General features: G+C 52.4%; 9 protein-coding genes across 9 annotated transcripts; 4 read left to right on the forward strand and 5 right to left on the reverse strand.

Annotated features, from left to right (window-relative positions):
• Window positions 1-1076: 1076 nt before the first annotated feature.
• Window positions 1077-5314, forward strand: AYO20_01460 (hypothetical protein; the record flags this gene model as incomplete). The annotated part of the gene is made up of 7 exons (XM_022639766.1): window positions 1077-1234; window positions 1312-1418; window positions 1469-2733; window positions 2783-2877; window positions 2930-3696; window positions 3758-3966; window positions 4586-5314. 7 exons carry the CDS (start codon window positions 1077-1079, stop codon window positions 5312-5314), a joined length of 3330 nt encoding a protein of 1109 aa, XP_022504154.1.
• A 1843-nt stretch (window positions 5315-7157) lies between these two features.
• AYO20_01461 (hypothetical protein) lies at window positions 7158-9244 on the forward strand (the record flags this gene model as incomplete). Its single annotated transcript, XM_022639767.1, has 4 exons — window positions 7158-7461; window positions 7512-8511; window positions 8609-8870; window positions 9068-9244. 4 exons carry the CDS (start codon window positions 7158-7160, stop codon window positions 9242-9244), a joined length of 1743 nt encoding a protein of 580 aa, XP_022504155.1.
• Window positions 9245-9818: 574 nt separating this feature from the next.
• Window positions 9819-12190, reverse strand: AYO20_01462 (hypothetical protein; the record flags this gene model as incomplete). Its single annotated transcript, XM_022639768.1, has 5 exons — window positions 9819-11631; window positions 11694-11839; window positions 11908-11973; window positions 12036-12108; window positions 12180-12190. 5 exons carry the CDS (start codon window positions 12188-12190, stop codon window positions 9819-9821), a joined length of 2109 nt encoding a protein of 702 aa, XP_022504156.1.
• A 575-nt stretch (window positions 12191-12765) lies between these two features.
• Window positions 12766-13305, forward strand: AYO20_01463 (hypothetical protein; the record flags this gene model as incomplete). Its single annotated transcript, XM_022639769.1, has 1 exon — window positions 12766-13305. One exon carries the CDS (start codon window positions 12766-12768, stop codon window positions 13303-13305), a length of 540 nt encoding a protein of 179 aa, XP_022504157.1.
• A 360-nt stretch (window positions 13306-13665) lies between these two features.
• Window positions 13666-14161, reverse strand: AYO20_01464 (hypothetical protein; the record flags this gene model as incomplete). Its single annotated transcript, XM_022639770.1, has 2 exons — window positions 13666-13779; window positions 13895-14161. 2 exons carry the CDS (start codon window positions 14159-14161, stop codon window positions 13666-13668), a joined length of 381 nt encoding a protein of 126 aa, XP_022504158.1.
• A 595-nt stretch (window positions 14162-14756) lies between these two features.
• AYO20_01465 (hypothetical protein) lies at window positions 14757-15239 on the forward strand (the record flags this gene model as incomplete). Its single annotated transcript, XM_022639771.1, has 2 exons — window positions 14757-14780; window positions 14856-15239. 2 exons carry the CDS (start codon window positions 14757-14759, stop codon window positions 15237-15239), a joined length of 408 nt encoding a protein of 135 aa, XP_022504159.1.
• Window positions 15240-15489: 250 nt separating this feature from the next.
• On the reverse strand, window positions 15490-16885 carry AYO20_01466 (hypothetical protein; the record flags this gene model as incomplete). Its single annotated transcript, XM_022639772.1, has 2 exons — window positions 15490-16727; window positions 16780-16885. 2 exons carry the CDS (start codon window positions 16883-16885, stop codon window positions 15490-15492), a joined length of 1344 nt encoding a protein of 447 aa, XP_022504160.1.
• A 1915-nt stretch (window positions 16886-18800) lies between these two features.
• AYO20_01467 (hypothetical protein) lies at window positions 18801-19595 on the reverse strand (the record flags this gene model as incomplete). The annotated part of the gene is made up of 1 exon (XM_022639773.1): window positions 18801-19595. The coding sequence occupies one exon, from the start codon at window positions 19593-19595 to the stop codon at window positions 18801-18803; it is 795 nt and encodes a 264-aa protein (XP_022504161.1).
• A 2046-nt stretch (window positions 19596-21641) lies between these two features.
• AYO20_01468 (hypothetical protein) lies at window positions 21642-22604 on the reverse strand (the record flags this gene model as incomplete). The annotated part of the gene is made up of 2 exons (XM_022639774.1): window positions 21642-21823; window positions 21884-22604. The coding sequence occupies 2 exons, from the start codon at window positions 22602-22604 to the stop codon at window positions 21642-21644; spliced, it is 903 nt and encodes a 300-aa protein (XP_022504162.1).
• Between the last annotated feature and the right edge of the window lie 856 nt (window positions 22605-23460).

A 23460-nucleotide genomic window follows, 5' to 3' on the forward strand; every position in this document is an offset into this window, starting at 1 on the left:
TTCATGCCGCCAGTGTAGCAGGGCAAACTCTTTCATGAAATATTGTCGGAATCACCTTTCTTGTACACAATTCCTTTTCGGGAAGCAAAATGCCCCACTTCAGCCTCGCGAGGCTGTTGCCTCATGTGGGGTAGAAAGTATTGCCCAATTGAGGTGAGCTTGACGAAGGGCATGAATTGATGGGAATTGCATCTTTGAACGACATGTCCGGTATGCGGCATTGCTCTTGTCATCGAAGACGGTCTATGTCAAGGGCTGATCTGCCACTTCATGGTTGCACTTCTATCATTGTTCTGCCTCAAGCTGGTACAAGGGCCCGAAAGACAAGAGAGTCCACGGATATTTTCATTGCCTGGTATCGTTATTCTGTGTCTGGATCTTCATAGATTAAGTCTGCACATTCCAGCAGAGTCATCCTTTCACAGCCACTTGTCCGGCTAGAAGAAACCTACCATGGTCGAGGCATGGCGTGAATCCCTGCTCCGGGTTTGCCATGGCTCTTTAGGAGATATCTGTTGCCTCTCTGTGTCTGGTTTTTACAAGCACAAATAAGAGTTCTCACAGGATACAAGACTCCAGGTAGGATATCGACCTCCAGGATGCCGTCTTTGCAAAAGTCGAATATCTCGCAGCCAAACCTCACAAGACGCCTTTGGCATTTCTCATTTCTCCGCACGAGGTTTACGAGGTCAAGACAATGGTGGACATGGTTGATGGACAACCCCCAACCCATCAGCTTCCCCCAATCAACCCATCTCTTGTCAATCCATCCCTCCTTTCCCCAAGTTTTACTTCAGGCCTCCCCCCTCCGCAATTAGCCCCACGATGGCACCCACAAAACGGCTGGGACGCTATCCCAGACAGACTGTAGGAAGACCATGGTTCTACCGATCAGGTGGCATTTGGCCCATTACGACTCCTCAATCTTGGGATTCTAGCTTTCGAACACCAATTCTTCCCACATCTCATCTGGTGATAGGAGAAGCACCGGATCGTTCCCATCATGGCACTAATCGGCACTTCGACCATTATATTTCCCAAGCTCGACAAAGAGAATGCGGCCGCGAAGAGAAAACATGTGTGCAGTGTTTGCTCGAGGGCTTTTAAGCGAAGCGAGCACTGCATCCGACATCAACGAGGCCGTAAGCCATGTCCCTCGACCCATCGCGTCCGCGCCCGGTGCAAAAACGCTTACAAGTCTTCAGATACTCAAGAAAAACCTTTCGGTTGCAGGGTCTGTCGAAGAAGGTATAGTCGAAGGTATTTGGAAACGCTCATCGACGACGGCGTCTATTAACTACGTCCCCTTAGAGATCTCCTGGTTCGCCATGAGAGAACCCTGCACACTCCGGAACAAGTAGCAAAGGCCATCGAGAAGCAACATACGGATGGACCGACAACTCAGGACCTTCCTTCCGGTCCGAAACCCCCGATCTTGGTTGAATAATTCTGACTCCACGATTAGCAGATAATGCCACAGCAAAGTCATCCATATCTAGAGATAAAGGAAAGGACGAAGCTGTCGTGCTGCCAAAAGACTTGCCTCCAGATCTCTCGGATTCACGCCGGCGCCAACCCAGAGGTTCCGTCTCTACATCTTCTAGACCAGCTGCCAAACCATGCACAAGATCGAGTGCTGTTCAGCCGCCAAAATCCCCAGTGAGTCAAGGTCAGAGGCTGGCAACTCAAATCGATAGCGCATCTGAACCAATGCTATCTTCAAGTTTCGGCGGAGGATCTGCTCTTGCTGCAGAACCTCAGCCTTCTATGGGGCTTCACCTGGCAGATTTTAGTGTCGATGTTTCCGACCTGGAGAAGATGCGGACATTTCCAAGCTCAGTGCCTCTCCCAGACCTCGATGGCGATCTGGAATTCCTCGACTTCTTCGACCCCTTCTTGGGCTTACCTCCAAAGCAACTTGAAGCTTTTGCAGTACCACCGCTCGGCGGCAAGACGGATGGCTGGTCTCCCCTGGAGAACTTCTCGGGTTCCAGCCAGGCTTCCATACAGGATTACGGTTTCCAGCAGAGTCGTATTTCGACTGCGAACGAGACTCCGTCAGTTGACGATTCAAATCAATCGTGGGAAACGGCCAGTCGTGAGAATTCGCGTGCTAAAGAGCCCACCGGGCCATGGGACGAGACTCCAGCCCAGGTTTTCACCATGAATCGTCCCGATTCCGAGGGCTATTCGGGCTATCAAATTCCACAGACGAAGTACCCGAGACCTCCAACACTTAGTTTTTCAGAAGCAATGCGAATTCATCTCCTAAAGGATCTGTCGAGTAGACTCCCTGCCGAAAAATTGAACAACTTACGACTGCCCAGCGCAGCCGCACTCCAAAAATGCATTCGAACCTACGTCGATGCCTTCCACGTTCACCTGCCCATCTTCCACCTTCAGACTATGGACTTCGAAACCACACCTTCGCCACTTGTTCTTGCTATATGTGCAGTTGGCGCTCTTTATCGATTAGAAAGAAAGATTGCGGCTTCATTGTATTTGAAAGCAGACCAAGCCCTCGCTGCCGCAGTTGATGACCGGGGTGAACATCTCGACAAGAAGCCACGGTTGCTGGAAGATTGGGTTCAGCCACAATCTCAATCACCGAAATCGACGCCGGAATCATTGTGGAGGAGTCAAACTCGGTTGCTGCTTGCAATGCTCAGCTGCTTCAGCGGCGACCCGGAAGTCATTTCGAAGGCTATTATTCGTCTCGGCGACTTCCTCGTGGTAAGCATATCGAGTTAGTTGGAGGTGCACCGTTCTGATGACTCCTTAGGATTTTCGTGACTTGGCTCCTACCGTAAAACCGCGCAAAAGCACAGATAGGTGGCTGAGCTGGCAGGAATGGGTCGAAAGGGAGAGTGTTAAAAGGTAAGCGGGAGGGAGCTCGAGGATTACAATCCCCCACTAACACAATGTATAGGCTATTGTACGGTCAGATAATGTTTGGCAATTTGGTCACCATGACTTACGGGATTCCCCCCGGATATTCGTTGGTTTCTGATGGTTTCATCGAAATGCCCTGCGACCAGTCCCTGTGGGATGCACTCACTGAAGAACAGTGGCACGAAGCGGCAATGCGAAAAGGCCAGAGCTCACGACTCAATGTCAGAGAGGCAGTGTCGATGGTCATGAACGGGAATTCAGTCAAGACGGTGCCGCAAGAGTGCTGGGAGTGGTCACCCTTTGCGATCAGCGTGGTGATAAACGTTATTTCCATTCACATCTGGCATATCACCCAAGGATCCTACTTTTTCGGCGACTTCTCTAGTCCTGGACCGTCCAATGAATCCCAGAAATCCCAGACTCTCGCCCAAACAGAGGCCGCGCTTTCGAGGTGCCGGGCCCTGATCACCCAAGCCAGCTCCGATGCCGACTATCCGTGGACGGAAGCCGAAACCCCTTTGTTGTTCAATTGTCTGGCGCTGTTGCGGGTCAGCTATTGCCGGGCATTCACAGGGCATAGCGCGGCCGATTCAATGGTGTTGCTCAAGGAAAGCCAGGAAGAATTTATGATTTCAATTGAGGACTTTATCGCGCTACCGCAGAATCGAGGCAACCTCGTGGCAAGAGCTGTCGGTCGGGCATTCGAAGGAATGCTGATACCGTACAAGGCGGGAACCCTGCTGATCAAGAAGACGGCCGCCTTGACGTGGGCGATCGGGCACGCGTTAGCAGGGTGGGAGGCAGGTAAGTCCATACAACAAACGACTGGCCTACTTCTCTATCACAGAACTGACTCCTGGCACAGCGCTGTTGGTCACGAAATGGGTGCATGCAATCGAAGTTGAGATACGATCAAGTCGTGACTCTGCATCGATCAGCGAGCTCGAGACTCAGACGATGCAATCCATCAGAAATCTGCTGTTGGACTTGGAGGATGTTCTGGACAATGGAGCCGGACCCTCACTGGCAGCCAAGCTGGCACGCTACTGGGCCGGCTTCTACGATGATACCTGGGTATGGGGTTTGACACCCCGGATGGGATATATTCTACGCGAATTGGCCAATTGCTACGAGAGCAAGTTGGGGGCTTGTTGACGACAGATCTCAAAAGATATGAGGCGCTTTTATCGGACCGAGATCCACGAGGGAAGCAACATAATATCAAATAAGTCGTTGGGCTGGTTTCTTCCTATTTGTACTGAGTATCCGATACTGCCTCTTCTCACACTTGGTAGACAATTGCCAAACCGGGTCTTCCAAATGACTAAGCAACGATGACTAAGCCTCCCGCCGTTTTTGGTTTCTCCGACTCCGCGATTCTCATCGTCGCTTCAGCGATTCGCGTCTGTAAGCGAACCGAGCGCATCGTGAAAGATCAGATCTCCCCCATTGGCATCGCTGCTGCAAGCCTTGTGCGGTTTTAGGGTCGCACATACTTCCGCCTGTCGTTTTTTTCTGTCTCTTGACCAACTCTACCTGCGCGGTACACGCCTCTCACCTGTACATCATCAATCTTAGGTGGTTGAATAAACCGCAATTGCCCAGAAGATGTCGTATGAAATGTCAACACAGCATGCTACCCGGGTAGGAGCCAAGCGTATGTGATCCCCTGCTTGACTGGCTGTCGCTATAGGCCTATGCGTCAAAGCTGAGTTGCTGGCTGACACGATGTGGTCGCGTAGCGTTCAATCATAGTCAATCCCAAGCTGCCGAAGCAGAGTACGACCGGCTACGAAATCTCGCACGTCAGGAGGCCTCCAAACGTTCCACGTGCTTCCAGCGATCCCAAGAAGCATATGCGAATGGCGACGGCGCGGCTGCGCATGCGCTCTCGCAAGAGGGCAAGGAGCACGGCGCCAAAATGGAGATGTACAATAAACAGGCGGCCGACTTCATCTTTCGCGAAAACAACGCCGATGGACGAGTCGCCGCCGACACGATCGACTTGCACGGGCTGTTTGTCGAAGAGGCGGAAGAGATCTTGGAACAGAGGATCCGCTATGCCCAGAGTCACGGCCAGACACATCTCCACGTCGTGGTCGGGCGGGGGAACCATTCCCGCGATCACGTCCAAAAAATCAAGCCTCGAGTCGAACAGACGTGCCGGGATCTCGGCTTGCAATATCACACCGAGTCCAACGATGGCAGGATATACATCAAGCTGGATGGCAGTCCTGTGGACATGCAACATGTGAGCGATTGGCAGGGCTACCAGACGTATCCAGGTCAGCAGCAGCAAGCTTGGCAACCTCAACACGCTCAACAACAACAACAGCAACCACAATATGGTGGGGAAGAGAAGCATGGTGGGGGACTGCTGGCTCGACTCATCAACAAACTCTTGCGCATGTTGTGTGGTTGATGGAATGATCCTCATTTCAGCCCTCGATATACAATATGTCCAGCATCACGCTCCTCTTCTTTATCTAAAGCAGAAGTTTTGGCAATTTGGCAACAGACTAAAAGGCTGTTAAGGGTCATGTGGTAACTCCTATTTCAACCATGGCGGATCTTGAAACCCATCAATGCACAACTTTCTACAACTTGCACTAAGCTCTCTTCGCAATTCCACTCACCAGCTGTCTCGGGTTCTGCATTATCGTTTCCTGGGCGACGTCATTACGTTCGAAGATTATTGACGCTCATCATCATTTGCACGTTTGATAGATCTCTATCAGTATGAGGCTACCCAGGGTCAGTATGTCAGATGCAATGGGGACAGAACGGAAAAGCTATTTCCCCTGGCTCCTAGCGTATGTGTTCCATCCACCATTGCATTTCCCATGACGAGCTGACTCTATTAGAACTTTGGCGACTCTACACCTGTCGGGCCAGAAACCCCGTAAGGATACAATACGCTCATTTAAAGCGCAATCGTTGCTCTGCGCCAAGCGGCTCGATCTCTGGCCAATCGGTTCTTTTGACAGACTAGAGCCCTTTGCGGGATGGATATTCACCCTGGTGCCTTGGGTACGGACAGGGGAATCACGCATTTGTCGGAAGCTTGGGTGAGAGCCCTAGAGCCAAGTCTCTCGGCTTTCCTTTTTCTCTAATGGTAACCGCGAGTGTACTTGGTCACTCAGTTGGCTGTTCGGCGTTTCTCCAGGACTCGGTCTGCGTTACTTCCTGGAACGACCATTTGCACAGATATCTTCTGAGCGCTTTTGTTGCTTATTCGCATTTACTCCACATGAGCGACGCAATTTTGAAGAGATACACCTACCGCAGGTCAGCTGGTTGAGGGTTTAAAAGCTAGGGATCCACCATGTTCGTCGGTTTTATCATCACTGCTCGATTGTTGCTTTCAAAGTTTGCGCATCGATTTGGTTCAGATGTGAATGACAGTGTATCTCAGGCAGTCATCACCAAAATTATAATGTTTCGACGAAGTTGAATCTGCACGTTCACCTAACTCGGGCATCTATCCGCCAAAGAACGATAAATCCGAAATGTAATTGAGATGATTTCTTCACGCTCTCGGGTTCCGGTCATGGAACATGACGACTCCTGCACGCAGATACCCGAGTTAGACAGTTCCTTTGTCTTCTTGCTATATCAACACGACTACGATGCAGCTGGACGTAGCAATAGAGACGATATAAGAAACGAACTGAATCTAGCGGTCCTAATGGGGATTTACGTTACAGGCTATGCTATACAATAACAGCTGCAATGCCTCCCTGATCGATCGGTACGCGTGTGCACATACGAGAGTATCCAGGGGTCGTCAGCCTTGCCCACGACTTAGCGGTGCTTGCTTGTTTTTGTGTGTTTCGGTTTGTTTGCAAGTTTCGGATGTTTGGCACATTTGCAGTGTTTGCAGTTGGACCTCGTAGCACTCCTCCATTTCAAAGTCTACAGCTCTGCTCGTTCGCATCGCTCGATTCTTCGGTCAGGTTCTTTTGCCGCTCTACTTACGAGGATCGGGGGGTCTTTCAGAGAAAAGGTGTCTATGGTTTGTCATGGGCTTGAAGTGTCGCCTATCAGGACAACTCCTCTACCTGAAACTGCGCCTTGGTTAGACAGTGACGACTATTATGGCCACACGGTTTCTTGCAGCACCAGTACGCTCAACCTCTCGGGCGATGCCATAGGAGGACGAACCAGAGTCAGACATGACGAACTAGTTCGTGTGTCTGTTTGAGGACGGCAACTGGCACAGACTGCACGGCTTTCTCACACAGCACTCCCCATAGATCTTCAGAATGCGCTCCCCTTCGCCCCGACATGCTGATATCGAGCTCGACGAGTTTGCGCCCTTCTCCTCTGAGGGGCCCTCGCGCTGGGACGCCGCCGCACCGTTGCTCTCACAGACAAATGATCTTGTCGAGACTCCAGCTACAAGAACGATCATACCTGGGGTGAAGAAGTCCTGGGCTGCTCGTCTCCTCACGAGGGTGCAGATGGAATCCGAGCCTGGCCTCTCAAATGCTCAACTGATGCTCACCAACCATGACTTGAAGCCGGTGGAACCCCAGCGACGCCAGTGGACGGCGTGGAGTTTTGTCGGTATGGAATCTCGTAGGCGGTCATGTACGTCTCACTAATCATGCGGCCAGCCTTTTGGATTGCCGATTCGTTCAACATCAACACCTGGATGATTGCCTCCACTATGCTCACCTCCGGCCTCGCGTGGTGGCACGCATTGATTTGTATCTTGATTGGCTACTCGATCTCTGCTGTATTGGTCTGCCTGACCGGGCGAATAGGCGCCACCTACCACATCTCTTTCCCTGTCGTTTGTCGTGCGTCATTTGGCATCTGGGGATCGTTCTGGCCAGTCTTCAATCGAGCGGCCATGGCTTGTGTCTGGTACGGCGTGCAAGCGTGGATTGGTGGTCAGTGCATCACTTTGATGATTCGGTCCATCTGGCCCTCCTTCTACACACTGCACAACGGCATCCCCAATTCAGGCACCAACACGAGGGACTTTGTGAGCTTCTTCATTTTCTGGGTCGCATCTCTCCCTGCCATCTGGTTTCCCGTCCACAAGATTCGCTACCTCTTCATGGTCAAGTCTTACATCGTCCTGGTGGCTGGACTGTCCCTCTTTACATGGGCAATCAGCCGTGCACGTGGCATGGGTCCGATAATAAAGGAGCCGGCGACGGCGACAGGTTCTGCGCTTGCGTGGGGGTGGGTGACTGGCATTATGAGTTCGATTGGCAACTTTGCGACTCTGATTGTCAACAATCCCGACTTCTCGCGTTTCGCCAGCAAGCCACGCGATGCTCTTTGGACGCAGCTTTTCACCATCCCTGTCGGGTTCGTTGTGACCTCTTTCGTGGGAATCGTGGTGTCCTCCTCGTCCAAGGTCATTTACGGCACAGCCATCTGGAATCCCCTGGACCTTCTCTCTCAATTCCTCCTAGACGAAGCAACATCGGCCGAGAGAGTCGGCGTCTTTGTCATTGCGCTGGCTTTTGCGCTTGCCCAGCTCGGAACCAACATTGCAGCGAACAGTGTCTCAGCGGGTACGGACATGGCGGCCCTGCTACCCCGATACCTCGACATCCGCCGAGGAGGCTACATCTGCGCCCTTGTTGGACTGTGCTTGTGGTAAGACCCGACTCTCTCCTGAAGTCGAAACATTATTTCCTAGCCCACCATTCTTCGACCCAAGACACTTCCTCAAGAGGTACTAACGGCAGAGCAGTCCGTGGAACTTGTTGAAGTCGTCGAACAATTTCACGACATATCTCTCAGCCTACAGCGTCTTCCTGTCGTCGATTGCGGCCGTCATCATCTGCGACTACTACGTCGTGCGCCGAGGTTATTATTGCGTGCGAGATCTCTACTCGGCTCGACGTGCATCGCCATACTACTACCACTGCGGCATGTCGTGGCGGGCATATACCTCGTATATATGTGGTGTGCTCGTGAATATCGTTGGCTTTGCCGGCGCGGTTGGGGCCCAGGTACGTTTGAACACTTATCCATCTATACCTTCCATCTTCCAGTCCATTCGTCGTCGCTTGTCTACTTTGCTTCCGACCCATCCAGCACCACCACCATCAATACTCTCCTTCGCATCCCCTTCCCCATTCCCGAACATTGAAACACGAGAGCCAACCCCAACTTACCTCCCTCTTCCTTCTTCTCTCCGGAGAAAAAGGTCCCCAACGGAACGACGTATATCTACCGAGTCAACTTCCTCGTCGGCTCCCTGGTCGCCTTCGCGGTATATTACCTCCTGTGTCGGATCAAGCCTGTCCCCGCTACGGATGCGACCGAGGGCGATGTCGTGGTAGAGGGGAAACGGCGACGAAGGCTCGTCGGACAAATCACCTAGGTCTTGAGCGTGGCCCAGCGTGGTGGGCATTGTGAAATCCGAGAGTAGAGACAACCGGGTCTTGATTCGGATGAGAGAGATGCCTCGGCACTATATAGGAAGGATGCCCCGGTAGTATGTATGATGTCGGTATGGGATATATTGCACTTACTCGTACAGTAGATGTGTGAGTGTATACCGTCGTAATAGAGAGGTGTCGACACCATGCACCTACATACACGTACTCATGATGATACCATGAAATCGCCTGCGTGGGTGTAACACAGGTCAGAAACCTCCTTTAGACCAGAGAATATCATCCAAATCGTGAAAACCTGTGCGTCAATCATTGGCCTCTCTCTCTCTCTCTCTATAAAACGTATAACTGACTACTAATGCAACTATATGCGATGGTTCATGTCCACGGACAATGACGGAGTAAATGACCTCCATATCAATCATAATCACCATCACCATCACCACCGCACTCACCCTCATCGTCATCAATGAACATCAGTCGATATACGTCTCCTCGTAAAACGCAACCATAGGCGCCAATGTATGTGAATGCCATCGTCGTCAACACGTCAATCAATCAATCGTCCAACCCTTTGGCCCGCTCTTTCGCAGACAACATCTCCCAGCCAGTGGCAAACTTCCCCCGACCCTTCTTCCGCCGGTTGCCCATCTCCTGGCTCTCTTCAATGTCGCGCACCGCCGCAAACAGGTCGTAGACAATCTTCTCGTCGACGGCGCTGTCACCCTTGTACGCTGGGTGGCTGCGGGTGAATTCGCGAATCCATTTGGCGGCCGTCCACAGCGTTCCGTTGGCTCGCTTGCGGATCAAATCCAGATACACGGCCAGGTGGCAGCGCGTGTCGACGTCGATGTTGACGCTGTCCAAATAGGACTCAACCAGAGGGATCAGTCCAGGAAACCCGTCACACGCACCGCCGCCACCGTTAATGACCTCGTTGATCGTCATGAGCGTATACTCGTCCTCGACAGGGCCAAATGATGACTTGATGGTCTCTGCCGAGGCTGGCGTATGGCCTGACAGGTGTGTCAGATCCTGCTGCAGCTGTGAAGGCGTTGATTCCCCGCTTGACGCGGGCTCGCTGATCCCGTTCAACACCGGCGACTGCCTCGGGCTCTTCTTGGGAAATGGATCCTTTCGGAACCAGAATTTCTCCTTCATGACCGCATCCCGCAGGTGCGCCGTCTCCATATTCTCCGTCACTCGAGCAATCGGGATGTACAAGTTGAGGTCGAAGCTTAGAATAGCACGGGTGACAAGGACGATGAATATGGCAAAAGCTGCATTCTCAAAATCTGTGATCTGAATCTCCATGCTCCGGAATTCCACACGCCAGCCAATATCCGCATCTGGCGGTGGCGGTTTGAACCGCATGTGCTGCCAGTTCGTGCTCTGGATGTTCTCGAAATGGTTCGAGCCTTCCGGGTCAAGCTGCTTCAAATCTTCGGAGAAAATTACAATAGGGTCGCGGATGAAGAGGTGCGCAAAATGCGTGGCAAGAAGGTCGTCCATTCCGCCATCCAGGAGTTTCTGTTTAAGTTCTTCGTTGATGACCAAGTCAGGGTCCATGTATTCAGGCCGTAGACGGGGATCCTGCGCGATGTATGTGCTATTGCTGGCATATCGGGATTTCGGTATCCGCCACCGATCATTTTTTAGGGGTACTTCGCCGAGTTCTTCTGCGGTGCGGTCGTCGACTGCACGGGAGATTTGATTCCACCGAACATCCGTGTCCACCAGGAAACCTTTGTATATCGGCGTGGCGGCAGTCAGCGCCAACATGATTGGACCCAGCGGAGAAAGCTGGTCGTAAAGGGTGCGTCCTTCACGGATATTCTTGGCTTGAAACGTAATCTGTAAGCAGCAGCTGCCCATACCAAAAGCCATGGCATCCATGTAGACACAGTTAGGCTTGACAGCGCCGTTACGGACGTCGTCGTCTTCGGGCCATTTGTGCAGGTCATAGTTGACCGTTGGGTCGCTGAAGGGAGACGGGGTATTCTTATCCTTGAAAACGGGAACGTTGAGTTCCACTTTTCTGCCCCTTCTTGATCGAATGTTGGCAGCCAACGTTGGGAAGCGAATGTGAGGGTTAGCAATCTCGTCCGGGACGAATTGTGATCGAAGGGCAGGGCCGGAGGGAGGGTAATCCGGCTTGATAGAGTCGGGCAGTCCGAGACGTGGAAAGGTCGTTAAGGTGATCGGGAATTCATCAGCGTCCATGTGGTTTTTGGCGATTTCGCGCCGAAGCCTCATGTCCGGCTCAACGTCGAGCAAATCCTTGAAATCGATACCCCATGGTTTCCCTGGGGTAGCTTCGAGCATAAAGCGACCGAACTCGGGATGGAATGTCGGAAGGGCACCGCTTCGACTGGTACAGCGATCAGTGATGCACGACAGGCGGTGGACAACCACGGATGGCGAAGTACTCACGCGACACCATCTTGTAAATCAGGGACGACGACATCTTTCTTCAACAACGTCTCGTCTCCCGCTAAAGATTTAAGAACATCGGCCTGGCACAGCGACAACCGAACCTTTTGATGTTCTTCATCGATCGCGACAACGAGGTACTCGACCTGGACGGCACGGCGGGACAGTTTAGTAATACGGACGGATAACCGGCCGAAGAGGGGGAAAAGCATACCTCGTCCCCCCAAAGAAGGGCATCACGCTCTTTACCCTTGGCCTTGCGCCATATTGCGAGCAATTGCTTGGATGTGTATCAGTAGGATAGAAGTAGATCGTCGTGAAAGCGCATTCCGCCTCTCTTACCTCGATACCCCATTCCCGAACCTGATTCGCGGCCTTTTTCGCATCTGGCCAATCCAAGGCCGTCCCTAACGCTCTAGATCCTGGTAAATAAAAGATCGGGCCTGAAGGAGGAAGAGATTTGGTATAAGGTTCTTTGGTACCTACAAAAGACCCATATTGAAAAAAAGAGATAGTCAAGTATAATTTCTTCAACCGTAAGAATGGCTACTTTTGGAAATTTCGCCGCAATGACCGCCAGAGAGGGCCAGAAATGGTCGAAGAAAAAAGATAATTTAGAATGACGGGAACGATCAACCAAAAGGTTCCGACTTGGTGACGAGCCTGAACGAGGGTGCCAATGCTGAAGCCATCTAGGGGGAACACATGGCGTATGTACGTCTCAATAGAAAAAGGGACGAAAGGCTATCGTGGGACTGACTTGTCGACCGTTTCTGCGTTGTCCAGTGGAATGTGAGTGATAGATGATTGTCTCTTTTTTTGATAATGGAAAGAAAGCCCCGAAATTGCCGAAATACAAAAACGAATGGGCCAAAACCCCCTTGGACTGGTTGTGACGTTTTCTTATGCGATTTTTTTTTTGTCTCACTAGACGGCAGACTTCGGGCGGAAACAGCCGCCGTGTGGGAGGGAGAGGGGACGAGGAACTTTGACTAGGTACTCGGTGGGTGTGAAAAGTGAGAGCCTCGACCCGTGGGGTTTGTACCGTCGACAGAATAACCGCTATATTAGGATGGAGAAGAAACGGGCGCCAACGGCAAATGAGAAACGGTGCGTCCTGTTGACAAAGGTCGTAAGGCGGAAGATCTCGCGCGGCACTGGTAGTCAACAGAGGAAGCAGGCCGTCTCGCGCACTTTGAGAGTGGGATGTCGAGACGAGGGTCGAGAAACGATGTCGTACCGAGAGCCGGTCCAAGGGTCCTGGAAAGATTTCCAATTAGTCATCATCAGCCTGTCTATTGGGCTGATTGCATTCGGAATTGGGGGAAGACATGGGATGGAAAAAGATCGAGTGCTTAGAATGGAATCTCTCCTTCAGAGGCCGCTGGGCGCCGGTGATATCCGCGGAAGAGCCTGCGACAAGAGCGACATGGGCGGCATGGCTGAGAGCAGTCCTGCGAGCACCGTCAGCGGTCACACGTCGACTTCGTATCGCCTAGGCCAAATGATGCACATGCACATGGTAGGATACAACGTGGGGGTGTTTGGATTGCAGGCGCATGTTATTTCACCATATCAAGAAATATATCGCGATGCGAAGACCGGTGGGTAAAGGAATTGGAAATGCCATCGTGATCACGTGATGCGTACACTTCAAAATGGTCACCATCTACGACGTACAGCTGCGATCCAGCCTTGCCTTGAGGTTCAAGCTGTCTCCCCTCTGCCAGGGTGAATTGTTCTCATACTAGCTGTACCTGCCATAGCTCGACAAAGATGTCCCTCCCATACCCACAGTTTGGGGAGACTCTATCTCGGCTGTGACTGATTGTGTGAATTGTCCCTTCCTTGCAGGCGCCTTCGAAAGTACCATCACCCGTGAACTCTTGTCCCATATATACAACCGAGGGCCTGGTGCATGTCAAACTCTCAAAATCCTCACGTTTTTTTATTGCGCCTCGCATCAATCCATCTATTTATCCGCCGCAGCAGCAGCAGCCGCCTTGGCCGCCCGCATCTCGTCCATCTTCGCGACCCTCTTCTTGAACTCCTCGTACTGGCATTTCTCATAGCTGTGTCGCTCGTTCTGTTGGCCGCCCAAAAACAAAAGTAGAATCGCCAGTTAGCATATACCGCCGCTTGAAGAAGGATCATTTTTCATGTCTCGGGATTGGACATAACAGTTGACAAGAAAAACCCACCTCGCACTTCCAGGGCATGTACCACGTCTGGTGCCGGCATTTATTGAGAGGTATCAGGAGGTTCGCACAGCTGTCTCGGTAGGCGAGGGGAAGTCTGGCTTCGGACATTGTTTGTCTGGACGCTGGAGTTGGAGCAGGGACATCGGGGCTGACATTAGCTTTGATTCTTCCGAGTTGCTCGAGGACGAGGGGAGTTGAAGCCAAGGGAAGCGTACCAGTATCATCTCCGAGACCGATGGCCTCTTTGACCGTTTCTATGACCGCCATCTTGGAATGGCGAGACCTCACAGACGATAGGGGATCGGGGGCTTTGGATGGGCAGCACCGAGCTCTTTTGACCCACGATTGATCTGGAGGAGAAGCTGCGAACTAGCATGGGGTGAAGTATCTAGTGTGATACCGCAGAATCTACTGCGGATCAACCCTTGCTTATAGGCACGTGACATCGCGCCCTTACCGCGAATTTACCGAGTTATTACTCTCCACTAAAGTGGCTTACTTTGTTCACCCTGATTGATACGCGCAGGTTAGTCGTTGCTCTGAATATGACCAATCACAAACCGACAAAGTCCATAAGCCAGGCCTTCACAGAGTCCTCGAACATCTACTATTGCTTGATATGTAGTCGCTCAGCCTCTTTGACAATGATGAGTCAAATCTCCTGCCCCCTTGTCCATCATCTCAGCTACGTTGCGGTGAGGAGAGATATGTCGGTATAAAGCTAGCTAGCCCCCCCGGCGCTCTCGGTAACAAAACATACGAGTATACTTCCAGCCATCCAACCCCTCAAAGCGTATACCCAAACCGAGAGAATCAGAATCAGAACCATTGTTCAAACCCCCGTTCACGAAACAACGTGAGAATGGCCATCACTGAATTCCAAGAGGTGAGTTCCATCCCCCCTTCTCGGTTCGCTTTCTAGCATCCAAGGATTCTCCTCACATGTGCTGACTCCCAAAAGAAAGTCTACACGCACCTCGTGCTCATCCCCCCGGGCCGTGTGACCACGTACGCGGCGCTCGCGCGCTCCCTGAACTCCAGCCCACGCGCCGTGGGCGGAGCTCTTCGAAACAACCCTTACGCGCCAGAAGTGCCTTGCCACCGCGTCATCGCGAGTGATGGCTACGTGGGAGGGTTCAAGGGCGACTGGGAAAAGGCACCCTCGGGAGTCAACCAGACCATGAAACTAAAGTTGCTCAAGGACGAGGGGGTCAACTTCACCGACGAGGGCAAGTTGGTGGTCAAGGGCGGCGTCGACATATGGTACGATGGTCCTTGGGACGTCCAGAAAGGCAAGACGATGTTGCAGACGACCATTGCGCAAAAGGAGCGGATACAAGAGTGATTCTTGGTTAATTAATCTTGCTGTTTCATCTGTATCTGTTCTCAAAGACCCCGCAACTCTATTGCATGGATATACCAATCTCATATTCAAGGCTTGTTTGATACGCCGAACCAGTCCGTCACAATCCGCCCAATGTTTACATGCAAAAGAGAGGCCAATCCATTTTCACTACCCATCTCTTTAGACGGCTGACTCTGTTTGCGTTTCTCCTCCCCCGCAAAATCCAACAGTACTCGTTCAAAGGGCAGATTTACAACAAAGTAGCACCAAACAGCGTAAACATGGCCACGACAGCACCGCAGACCAGAGGAGCAACGGACATCTTGGCATCCATGACGGAAGCAGCTGCGTTGCTGGTTCCGCTAGAGGATGAGCCGCCGGTTTGACTCGGGGATCCGCTGCCTGCGGTGGCGGTTCCAGTAGAAGCACCACCTGCATTCTGGGAGCCAGGGCCGGAGAGACCAGGTCCTGGACCGGCACCCGCAGTCATGTACTTCTTCGCACCGTCAGGAATTGCAGGGAGAGAGTTATCCTTGACAAGCCAGTTGGGGGACGAGTAAGAAGGGCAGCCAGATGCACCGCCGGTCGAGTTATAGCCGCCATCACCCTGAGGGTTGGGGGTGTTTGCGAATTGTTTTTGAAGGGTTCCGAAATCAGGCAATTCAGAGATCGAGTTGCCATCAATTTCAACGAGGCCATAGTTGCTGGGCTCTTGCGAGTACTCATAGACCAAGCCTCCAGAATAGACAGGGGTCATTTTGTCACTGTAAAGTGCCTCGACTTCGTTAAACTCACGAGTGTTGATGTTGCAACCATACTCGGAGAGAAAGATGGGGATACCATAGCCCGTAAAGTTCTTGACCTTTTGGTCCCAGCCAGAGACGGTGAAGGAGGAAGGATCGCACCAGGAATAGTCGTTGAAGGCGAAGAAGTCTGAACGCTCGTCGTCTGTACCACAGTTCATGTACTCGGCCATTTCCAGACGGTTCTCGGCCACATCGGCGGCAGAGTATCCCACAGGAATGGTTCGGTAGCCTTGGCTTCGGATATATTGTCTGATATCCCGAGTGACGGCCTTGACATACGGCGCAGCTGCGGAAGTCTCAGGGTCATTGATGACCTCGTTGCCAGAGAAGAAAGCCAACGTGTTGTCGTAGGCATGGAAGATGTCAATCGTGGCAAAGATGTTCTGAAGATATACATCGTTGTAGGATGGACCAGGGTCGGCTCGGTTCAACGAATACTTGGGGGTATTGACGTCCAAGATGAGGTAGATGCCAGCATCTGCCAAGGCATTCATGCATGCGTCATGAGATGCGCTATTGTCAACCGTGTATACCCGGATAGCATTGATGCCCAACTTTTTGAATTCCTCGAGGTCTCTCTTGCAGCCCTCTTCATCGGCAATGGGGTCTGCCACATCCGAGGAGCCACCAGGTTGATAGTCGACACCACGAATGTAAAATCGTTCGTCACCAGCAAAGAAAGCTTTAGAACGGTCAGTGATAGCAAAAGAGCAAGGAGACACGCGAGCACGTACCATTTCCTTTGACGGAGACTGGCTGCAAGCTGCTTTGTCTTTTGACAGAAGCCGCAGATGCAGCACCAGCGCCCAAAGCGAGGGTGGCCAAAGTCGAAGTACGCATGATTGGAAGCAAGTGATCTGTTTCAGGTCCGTGTCCGAGAGGAAATCAACCGAAGCGAGGGGGTGAAGAAAAGTTAACGGGAGTTGGGATCCAAGAGAGTGAGGAATTTCCCAACAGAAGACACCTGATATTAGAAGAGAGTAGAAGGTAGCGAAGGAGGAGCGACGACACCCAAACGAAGTGGTGACGGCTCTTGCTTTTTGTGATAAAAGAAGGGGTGGGAGGTGAAGAGGTTGAAGGATAGAGAAGGGAGGAAAAAAGATGCAAGATCGCAGTTGTTGAAGAGGCCGGATATTTCGAGGCAGGGATCAATCGACGCGGGCAATTGGATTGTTCAATTGAGTTGATGAATTGTCCGGCTGCCCCTGTCGCGTCCATGCTCTCGGCGGGGGGCATTCCCATTGATGGCCACCAGCCCCTGTTAGATGTTCACTGGATGTGCGTTAGGGGCGATGCTAAGGGCCAGTTAGAGACCCTCTCAACCTCATTAGAGCCGCCACCCTCCAGCCTCAGCCACTCACATGTCTTTCCCCCTACCCTTCTCCCTATCCACTCGCAAACGACTTGCAGATGAAGTTTCTTGGATCTGCCCACTTGCGTCTCGCTATGGGGCACGATTGGCACATGTTTCGAATTGCGCACAAGGGGTTTGTCAAGCTTGCCACGGCCTGCCAACGACATGAGCCTTGAGCCTGGTCGTGTAATCCCGCTTCCAACCTCTACAAAAGCGGTGATGGACATCTTGGATCGTGCGCCGAGGGTTGTCGCTTGACGATCAAGCACAAAGGCACTGGAGAAAGCCGCGTAGACAACATGGTCAATGCTATGAAATGCTGCCGAACAAGAGTCGGGTTGCGTATGTAGCAAATTTCCAGTGCCCCAGATTATTTTATTGCACGCTCGAGCACTGCCACATTCATGGCCCGGGGCTTGTTTCAAGACGGGCTTCCTGGGCCTCCAGATCTGTCTCAGAATGCGCTTGAGTCAACGATCCGCTTCTCTTCGGTCCATGTTCTTGATTCTCGAGATCGTCAATCCCTCCTATGTCATTCGACGCCGATGAAATGATTGGCATGGGTGCCTGGTATGCGTACATTACTCTAGGAACAAAAGAGTTGCTGCAGGTGTCTTTTGTGTCGAGGATAAGGACCACTTCAATATCCGTTAATCAAACAACACCCACAGAACTTTAGGGGCTCTGACCAAGTATATATTTTAGGGAAGGGCCGTTGGTGTGTAGGTAGAAGGATAGATGTTCTTGTCTCTTTGTCTAGTCTTGGGTCAAGCCTTTTGAATCGTCACTCCAAGTGGTGCTCTGGGCATGGAGGATTGCCTTGCACGGCACCACCAAGCGTTTCAGCCTCCCTTTGTGCCAAGAATTTTCTCCGATGCCAACACCTAATGGTAGCAATGTGGTATACCAGAGATCAAGAAGTGGGCGTGGCGTCGGCGTGGTGAGCTCAATTACCACCGATTTGAGGGAGAAGTTGTGAAGAACTTGGAGTTGGATTACGTCGTCGACTGGAAGCCAATGTCTTGGTGACAGCTTGCAATCTGATTATATGTCCCTATACATCTGGGCACTCTCTCGACGGGCACTGATTTGCCCCCGTTGCAGCAGCCTCCACGGTCCTTCGACTTCATCAAGTCCTTTCATCCTCCTTGGTTACCCATATCCCTTTCATGTACACGTATATTGCCTTACCCTCCAAATTGAGCATCAAAAGAAGCCAACTTCTACGAAGAAGTGCTTGAACGCCCAAAGCTATGCCCGTTGCAGATTGCTGATCAAAGGAGAGAAATGCCGGTGCCGTATCGTCGTTATGTCCGCTGAAAATCCCACAAAAATCACGTCAGCCGCCAGAAACCCAATTGGCGGCAATTGCTTTTGAACCAGTGTCCACCTCTACACTTCCTATAGCGCAAGGAAGAGCAATCCTCCCAGACCAGCAAATATAGAGGCGAGACCTCCCATCTTTATCGATACACCACCGTTCTGCAGTCCCGGGCTTCCCGTGGTTGTCGCGGCACCGGCGGCACCGGTGGCATCGCCGCTATCCGTTACCGGCGCATTGACCACCACCACTGACGTCGATGTCTGAACAGACCCGTCACCGGCAGTTGCGTAGAAGAGCTGGGTGGAGGTACTGGGGGTGAAGTGGACGCTCAAAGCAGAGGATGTGAGCGTTACCAGGCCGCCCCCGAATGTGCTGAAGACCACAGCATCACCAGAAGTTTCGACTGGTGTGGCAGAGGGTGGAGTCGTTGGAGGCACCGTCACGGTCGTGGCTCCGGGTACCGTGGATGCAAAGATGGCGGATGAGAGGATGGAAGAGACGCTGGCTGCCCGAGAGCTCGATTCGGAGGCAACGCTGCTTTGAGCATCAGTGGAGGGTGTTGTCGTGGCTGTGGTCGTCGAGTTGCTGTCCTGTCTCTTCTTTGCGAGGTGGACTAGTTTGCTTGCAATGATGGGATTCTCGGAATGGACGTGCTCAATGGCTGCGCGGTCCTTGCTGAAGACACCGTCTTGGAATTTTGGGGAGAGCGAGTGGAGGACGGAATGCAGGGCAGCAGGGTCAACGGTGTCGAGTAACGATTGGAATGCCTCCCAGTTGATTAATGCATGATCATCTTCTGGAACATGTGCGGGCGAACTCAAGGTGCCCAGCAGCAACGTGCTGAAAACGAAGGCTTTGCGCAGGCCGATCATCGCTGTCAATGGAATGGCAGGAAAGCAAATGGACGAACCAAACGAGAGGTAGGTTCGTTCTAGATGCAGTAGTGAACAGTGAGTGACAATAAGAACTGGGTGCGAGTGGGAAGATGGAAGAGAAATAAAAAGGCTGGTGATAGAGAGTGTGCCTCTAAGACCGGTTAAGCTTCTCTGCAGGGAACGCTGGGATGAGGAAGATTCGGAGGTGCCAGCTGCGGCTTGTCCCAGTTAAGAGAGTTTTTGGGCCACTAGTGATGCAGGCAAGGGAATATCGTGGCTCGGACGATGGCTGCTACTGAGCCACCCAACGCTGAGCCCGCAGGTTTGGGGGAGGTGTGGATTCTCTTTTTCCTCTTTTCCACCTCTTCTCAGCGTGGGAACCCTGTCAGATCAGCCGCGGACGAGGGCGGGATATGCGAGTATTGGGTAATGTGGTGGAGGACGAGCAGGCAAGGATCGAATGATTTTTCTGGGAACTGGGTCCGGACGAGCTCGATACGTGTATTGAGTACCCGATGAGACAGAAGATAGGATACCTATGCGCTGTGATGTGACTATGGTAACAAAAGAGGCTGAAGCAGGCAAACAATCAGAGACACTTGTGGAGATGATGGAACTGGGAGATACGAGCACCTCGTACTTGGTAGAGAGGACAAAGTGACAGGAAGCCAGTCGCACGTGGGCAATGCCAGAAGGGCCTCCAAACCTCTAAAAACGCGATGGCTAGCCGAGCAGCCTAAACCCACCCCCCATGCGATACGCCCATTACCAACCTGGCACCACTGGAACTTCGCGCAATAGGTAAGCCGGAGTGGCTGCCCTAGGCGGTGATGGTACCCGGACGATGCCTGCTGAGCGGAAAGTCGGCATCAAGGCTAAAAGCCACTATCAAACCACTATCATTGGGCTTGGAGGCTGGTAATCCGTCTTCCTTTCTTCCTTCCATTGCCTACTAGGTACCTCGTGCTCTCACTATCCTTCTCGCTCCCAGTCCAACTCCTACGGAGAAGATGCTTTTTCTCCTGTTTCGCATGCAGCTGACAAGCTGGCCCAGAACATGCTGGCAAGGCCTCTGTTTACAGCACTGAGCGCGCCCCTCCTGCGGCAGGTTTCATAAGGAAGCTGGGCGTCTTTGCCACTTTCAGCCTTTGAGTGGAACCTGGCCAAAGAACCAGCTTCCTTTGACGGACCCATCGATCCCAGACCTTGCCTCAAACTGAGCAAATCAAGATTCCGGCCTCTCGCTTCCGTCCTCCACATCAGCTTCCTGCTTCCCGTTGTCCCATCCATCCACGGCCGTCGCTCGCGTCCTCGACCGTTCCATCGCCTGCATTCGGCATTTTAAGACATGTCGACTCTGCGAGTAGATCCATCGTTTCCATGCTCCACGCTCCCATGCCCTGCGTCATGCGTCCTGCTTCCTGCATCAGTGGCTTGACATTGAAACGCTCGTCACGTTCGGCTCCCTGTTTCACCGGACGTTTCCTGCTGGAAGACTGAACGAATCCGGTCATGTGGATTTGAGGTGAAGTCATGAAAACCTCGATACGTTGCATTGGCCCCGTGAAGAGACCAGGCCGGCACAAACAACCGGGGCGATCTAGTCGTACCTGTGTAAATGTTGTTGGATAGGGTTATCTATGACCAGAAGGTTGCATGAAACAACTCAAGAACAACTCCTTTTCAACTTCCATTCAGCCCACACCTTCTCCCGCTCTTTCTGGCCGGTTGGCGTAGGTCTGGCCCTTTGGTTTCTATTTATGTCCCGAAGCCATGCAGATCATGTGAATGTGTGTCACCACACCTGCAGACGACTGGTCGGGATTGGCATTTGACATCTGGTACCTTGCATCGTCATCCCAGACCTGCAGGAAGGCCAGTGGTGGTTGTCGCAGTTGAATGAGGTTGGGCAACCAACTACTTCTTGGGCCTTAGCGGCGGACCATGTCTAGTCCTTGGGAGTAGACCCTTTGAGTTTGTTCAATCGAATCAAACCCTCGAATTGGCATGTGGAAGACGAGTTGTCGTGATGCGCATTTATCCTTACTCGGTCACTAGGACGAACTTGAGCAAATCTTTCTCCGTTATCTTTGCCTTTTTGGCCATCAATTCCTCCATGTCCCAAGTGGCAGATATCAGTCTCCCGCTCAGCCAACCGAGATCGCCAATCTGCCTACTGAGATAGACACAAACTGCACCGCAGAGATCGACCTCGTCCGTCATGTCTGTCGAATAAATTAGTCAAGCATGGCCAATAGGCAGATGCTGGAGCCAGGGCGACTCACAAGGCATGAATTCTTCCGGCGTGTTTCCGCTCGCCATCCTCGTCATGACCGCTCCCGGGTGAAGTGCCAGGCTGACCAACCCTGTGCCAGAGTATTGCTCGTGAAGATATTCGACCAGGCGAATCTGCGCAAACTTGCTGACCGTGTACCCCGTGTTTGCGATGGGTCCCCGTCTGATGCACCCCGCGATGGACCCGATGGCGATGAATCCCTTTGCCTTGCTTTGTGACTGCACGAGTAAAGGCACAAAGTAATGTGCGGTGAGGTAGGTTCCCAGGGCGTTGACTTCAAAGGCGCGTTGCACCCACTCGGGGTTTCCTTGGTCCATCTTCGTGACGACGGGGCCGGCGTAGCCCGCGTTGAGGATGAGCACGTCCAATCGCCCGCCGCAATGCCCTCTCACATATTCTGCGAGGGCCTCCACCTCGGGCGCTTTCGAGACGTCACACTCGACCACGTCGACCTGGACGCGGGGATTGATCCGTCTGGCCTCGTCGGCCACCATCTCCAGGTCGGCGAAGGTGCGAGATGCGATGATGATTCTTGTCGCTTGGGCCCTCGCGAAGCTGTATGCGATATGCTCGCCGATGCCCGTGGACGCGCCGATGATGCAGACGGTGAAGCCGTCGTCCAGCTTTACAGAAGAAGGATCCAGCGCCGGTGGGACCGACGTGTGTTGGGTCTTTGTGAAGCCGTCGACGGCCGCGACGCGAGGGTCCATGCCTTCCAGCGAGTTTCTTTTTTTTTTTCTTTCGTTTAAAGATGTGAGGTTTTGATGTTTTCTTAGTCAGTAATGGTTTGTGTCACGGGTCGTGGATGCCAGTGACACAGTTCAGTGAGAATCATCGTTTTTATACATATGTGTGTGTTACCCGGTACCCTTGTGTTGAATGCCCCTTTTTTTTATATATAAACTACTACCTCTAGGATATGTAGGTAGGTAGGTACCGAGTATAGCACGTTGTCTGGAGGGCATGGAGAAACATTCCGCCGAACAACAAACGTGCGTTACTGGAAAAGGAAACCGGTACAGAACATCCGAGTGCAGCAGATGATCGTCCGTCCGTGCTTGTCTCTCGTACGAGTACCGAGTACATATGTACCGAGTACAAGTGCTTCGAGGGTACCGTAGCTGCGTGGGTATCTACTACCCGCTCCCCAGACAGCCTCGCAACAACCCAGCTAGGTATAGGTAGGCTAGGTCAGTGCTCATCCAGATTCCGTACTTGTACTTGTACCTATTCACTCGCAGGTACTGTAGGTAATACCTATGTACTCCATAAAGGTCATCACCCACCAGGCGCTATGTCCCAGTGGCCCGTGGGTGTTACATGTACATACCTCGTACCTCTACCTCGTACAAGTTAGGCACCCACGGCACCCTGGCAATCCGGAGATAGGTGTCCCAATTGTGGTCCAGTGCCCCCTACCGCCGATCCTGCCAGCACCCTACCCTACCCTGCGCGGCAGGGCTATAGCCCTACCTCGTACCTATAAGCCATTAACCCCCAAAACCCCAACCGCCAGCCGCCAACCCCTAACCCCAGCAATACATATATAGCCAACAACTGCTAGAT

The sequence above is a fragment of the Fonsecaea nubica genome (assembly GCF_001646965.1).
Source record: "Fonsecaea nubica strain CBS 269.64 chromosome Unknown Scaff6, whole genome shotgun sequence".
Classification (NCBI taxonomy): Eukaryota; Fungi; Ascomycota; class Eurotiomycetes; order Chaetothyriales; family Herpotrichiellaceae; genus Fonsecaea; species Fonsecaea nubica.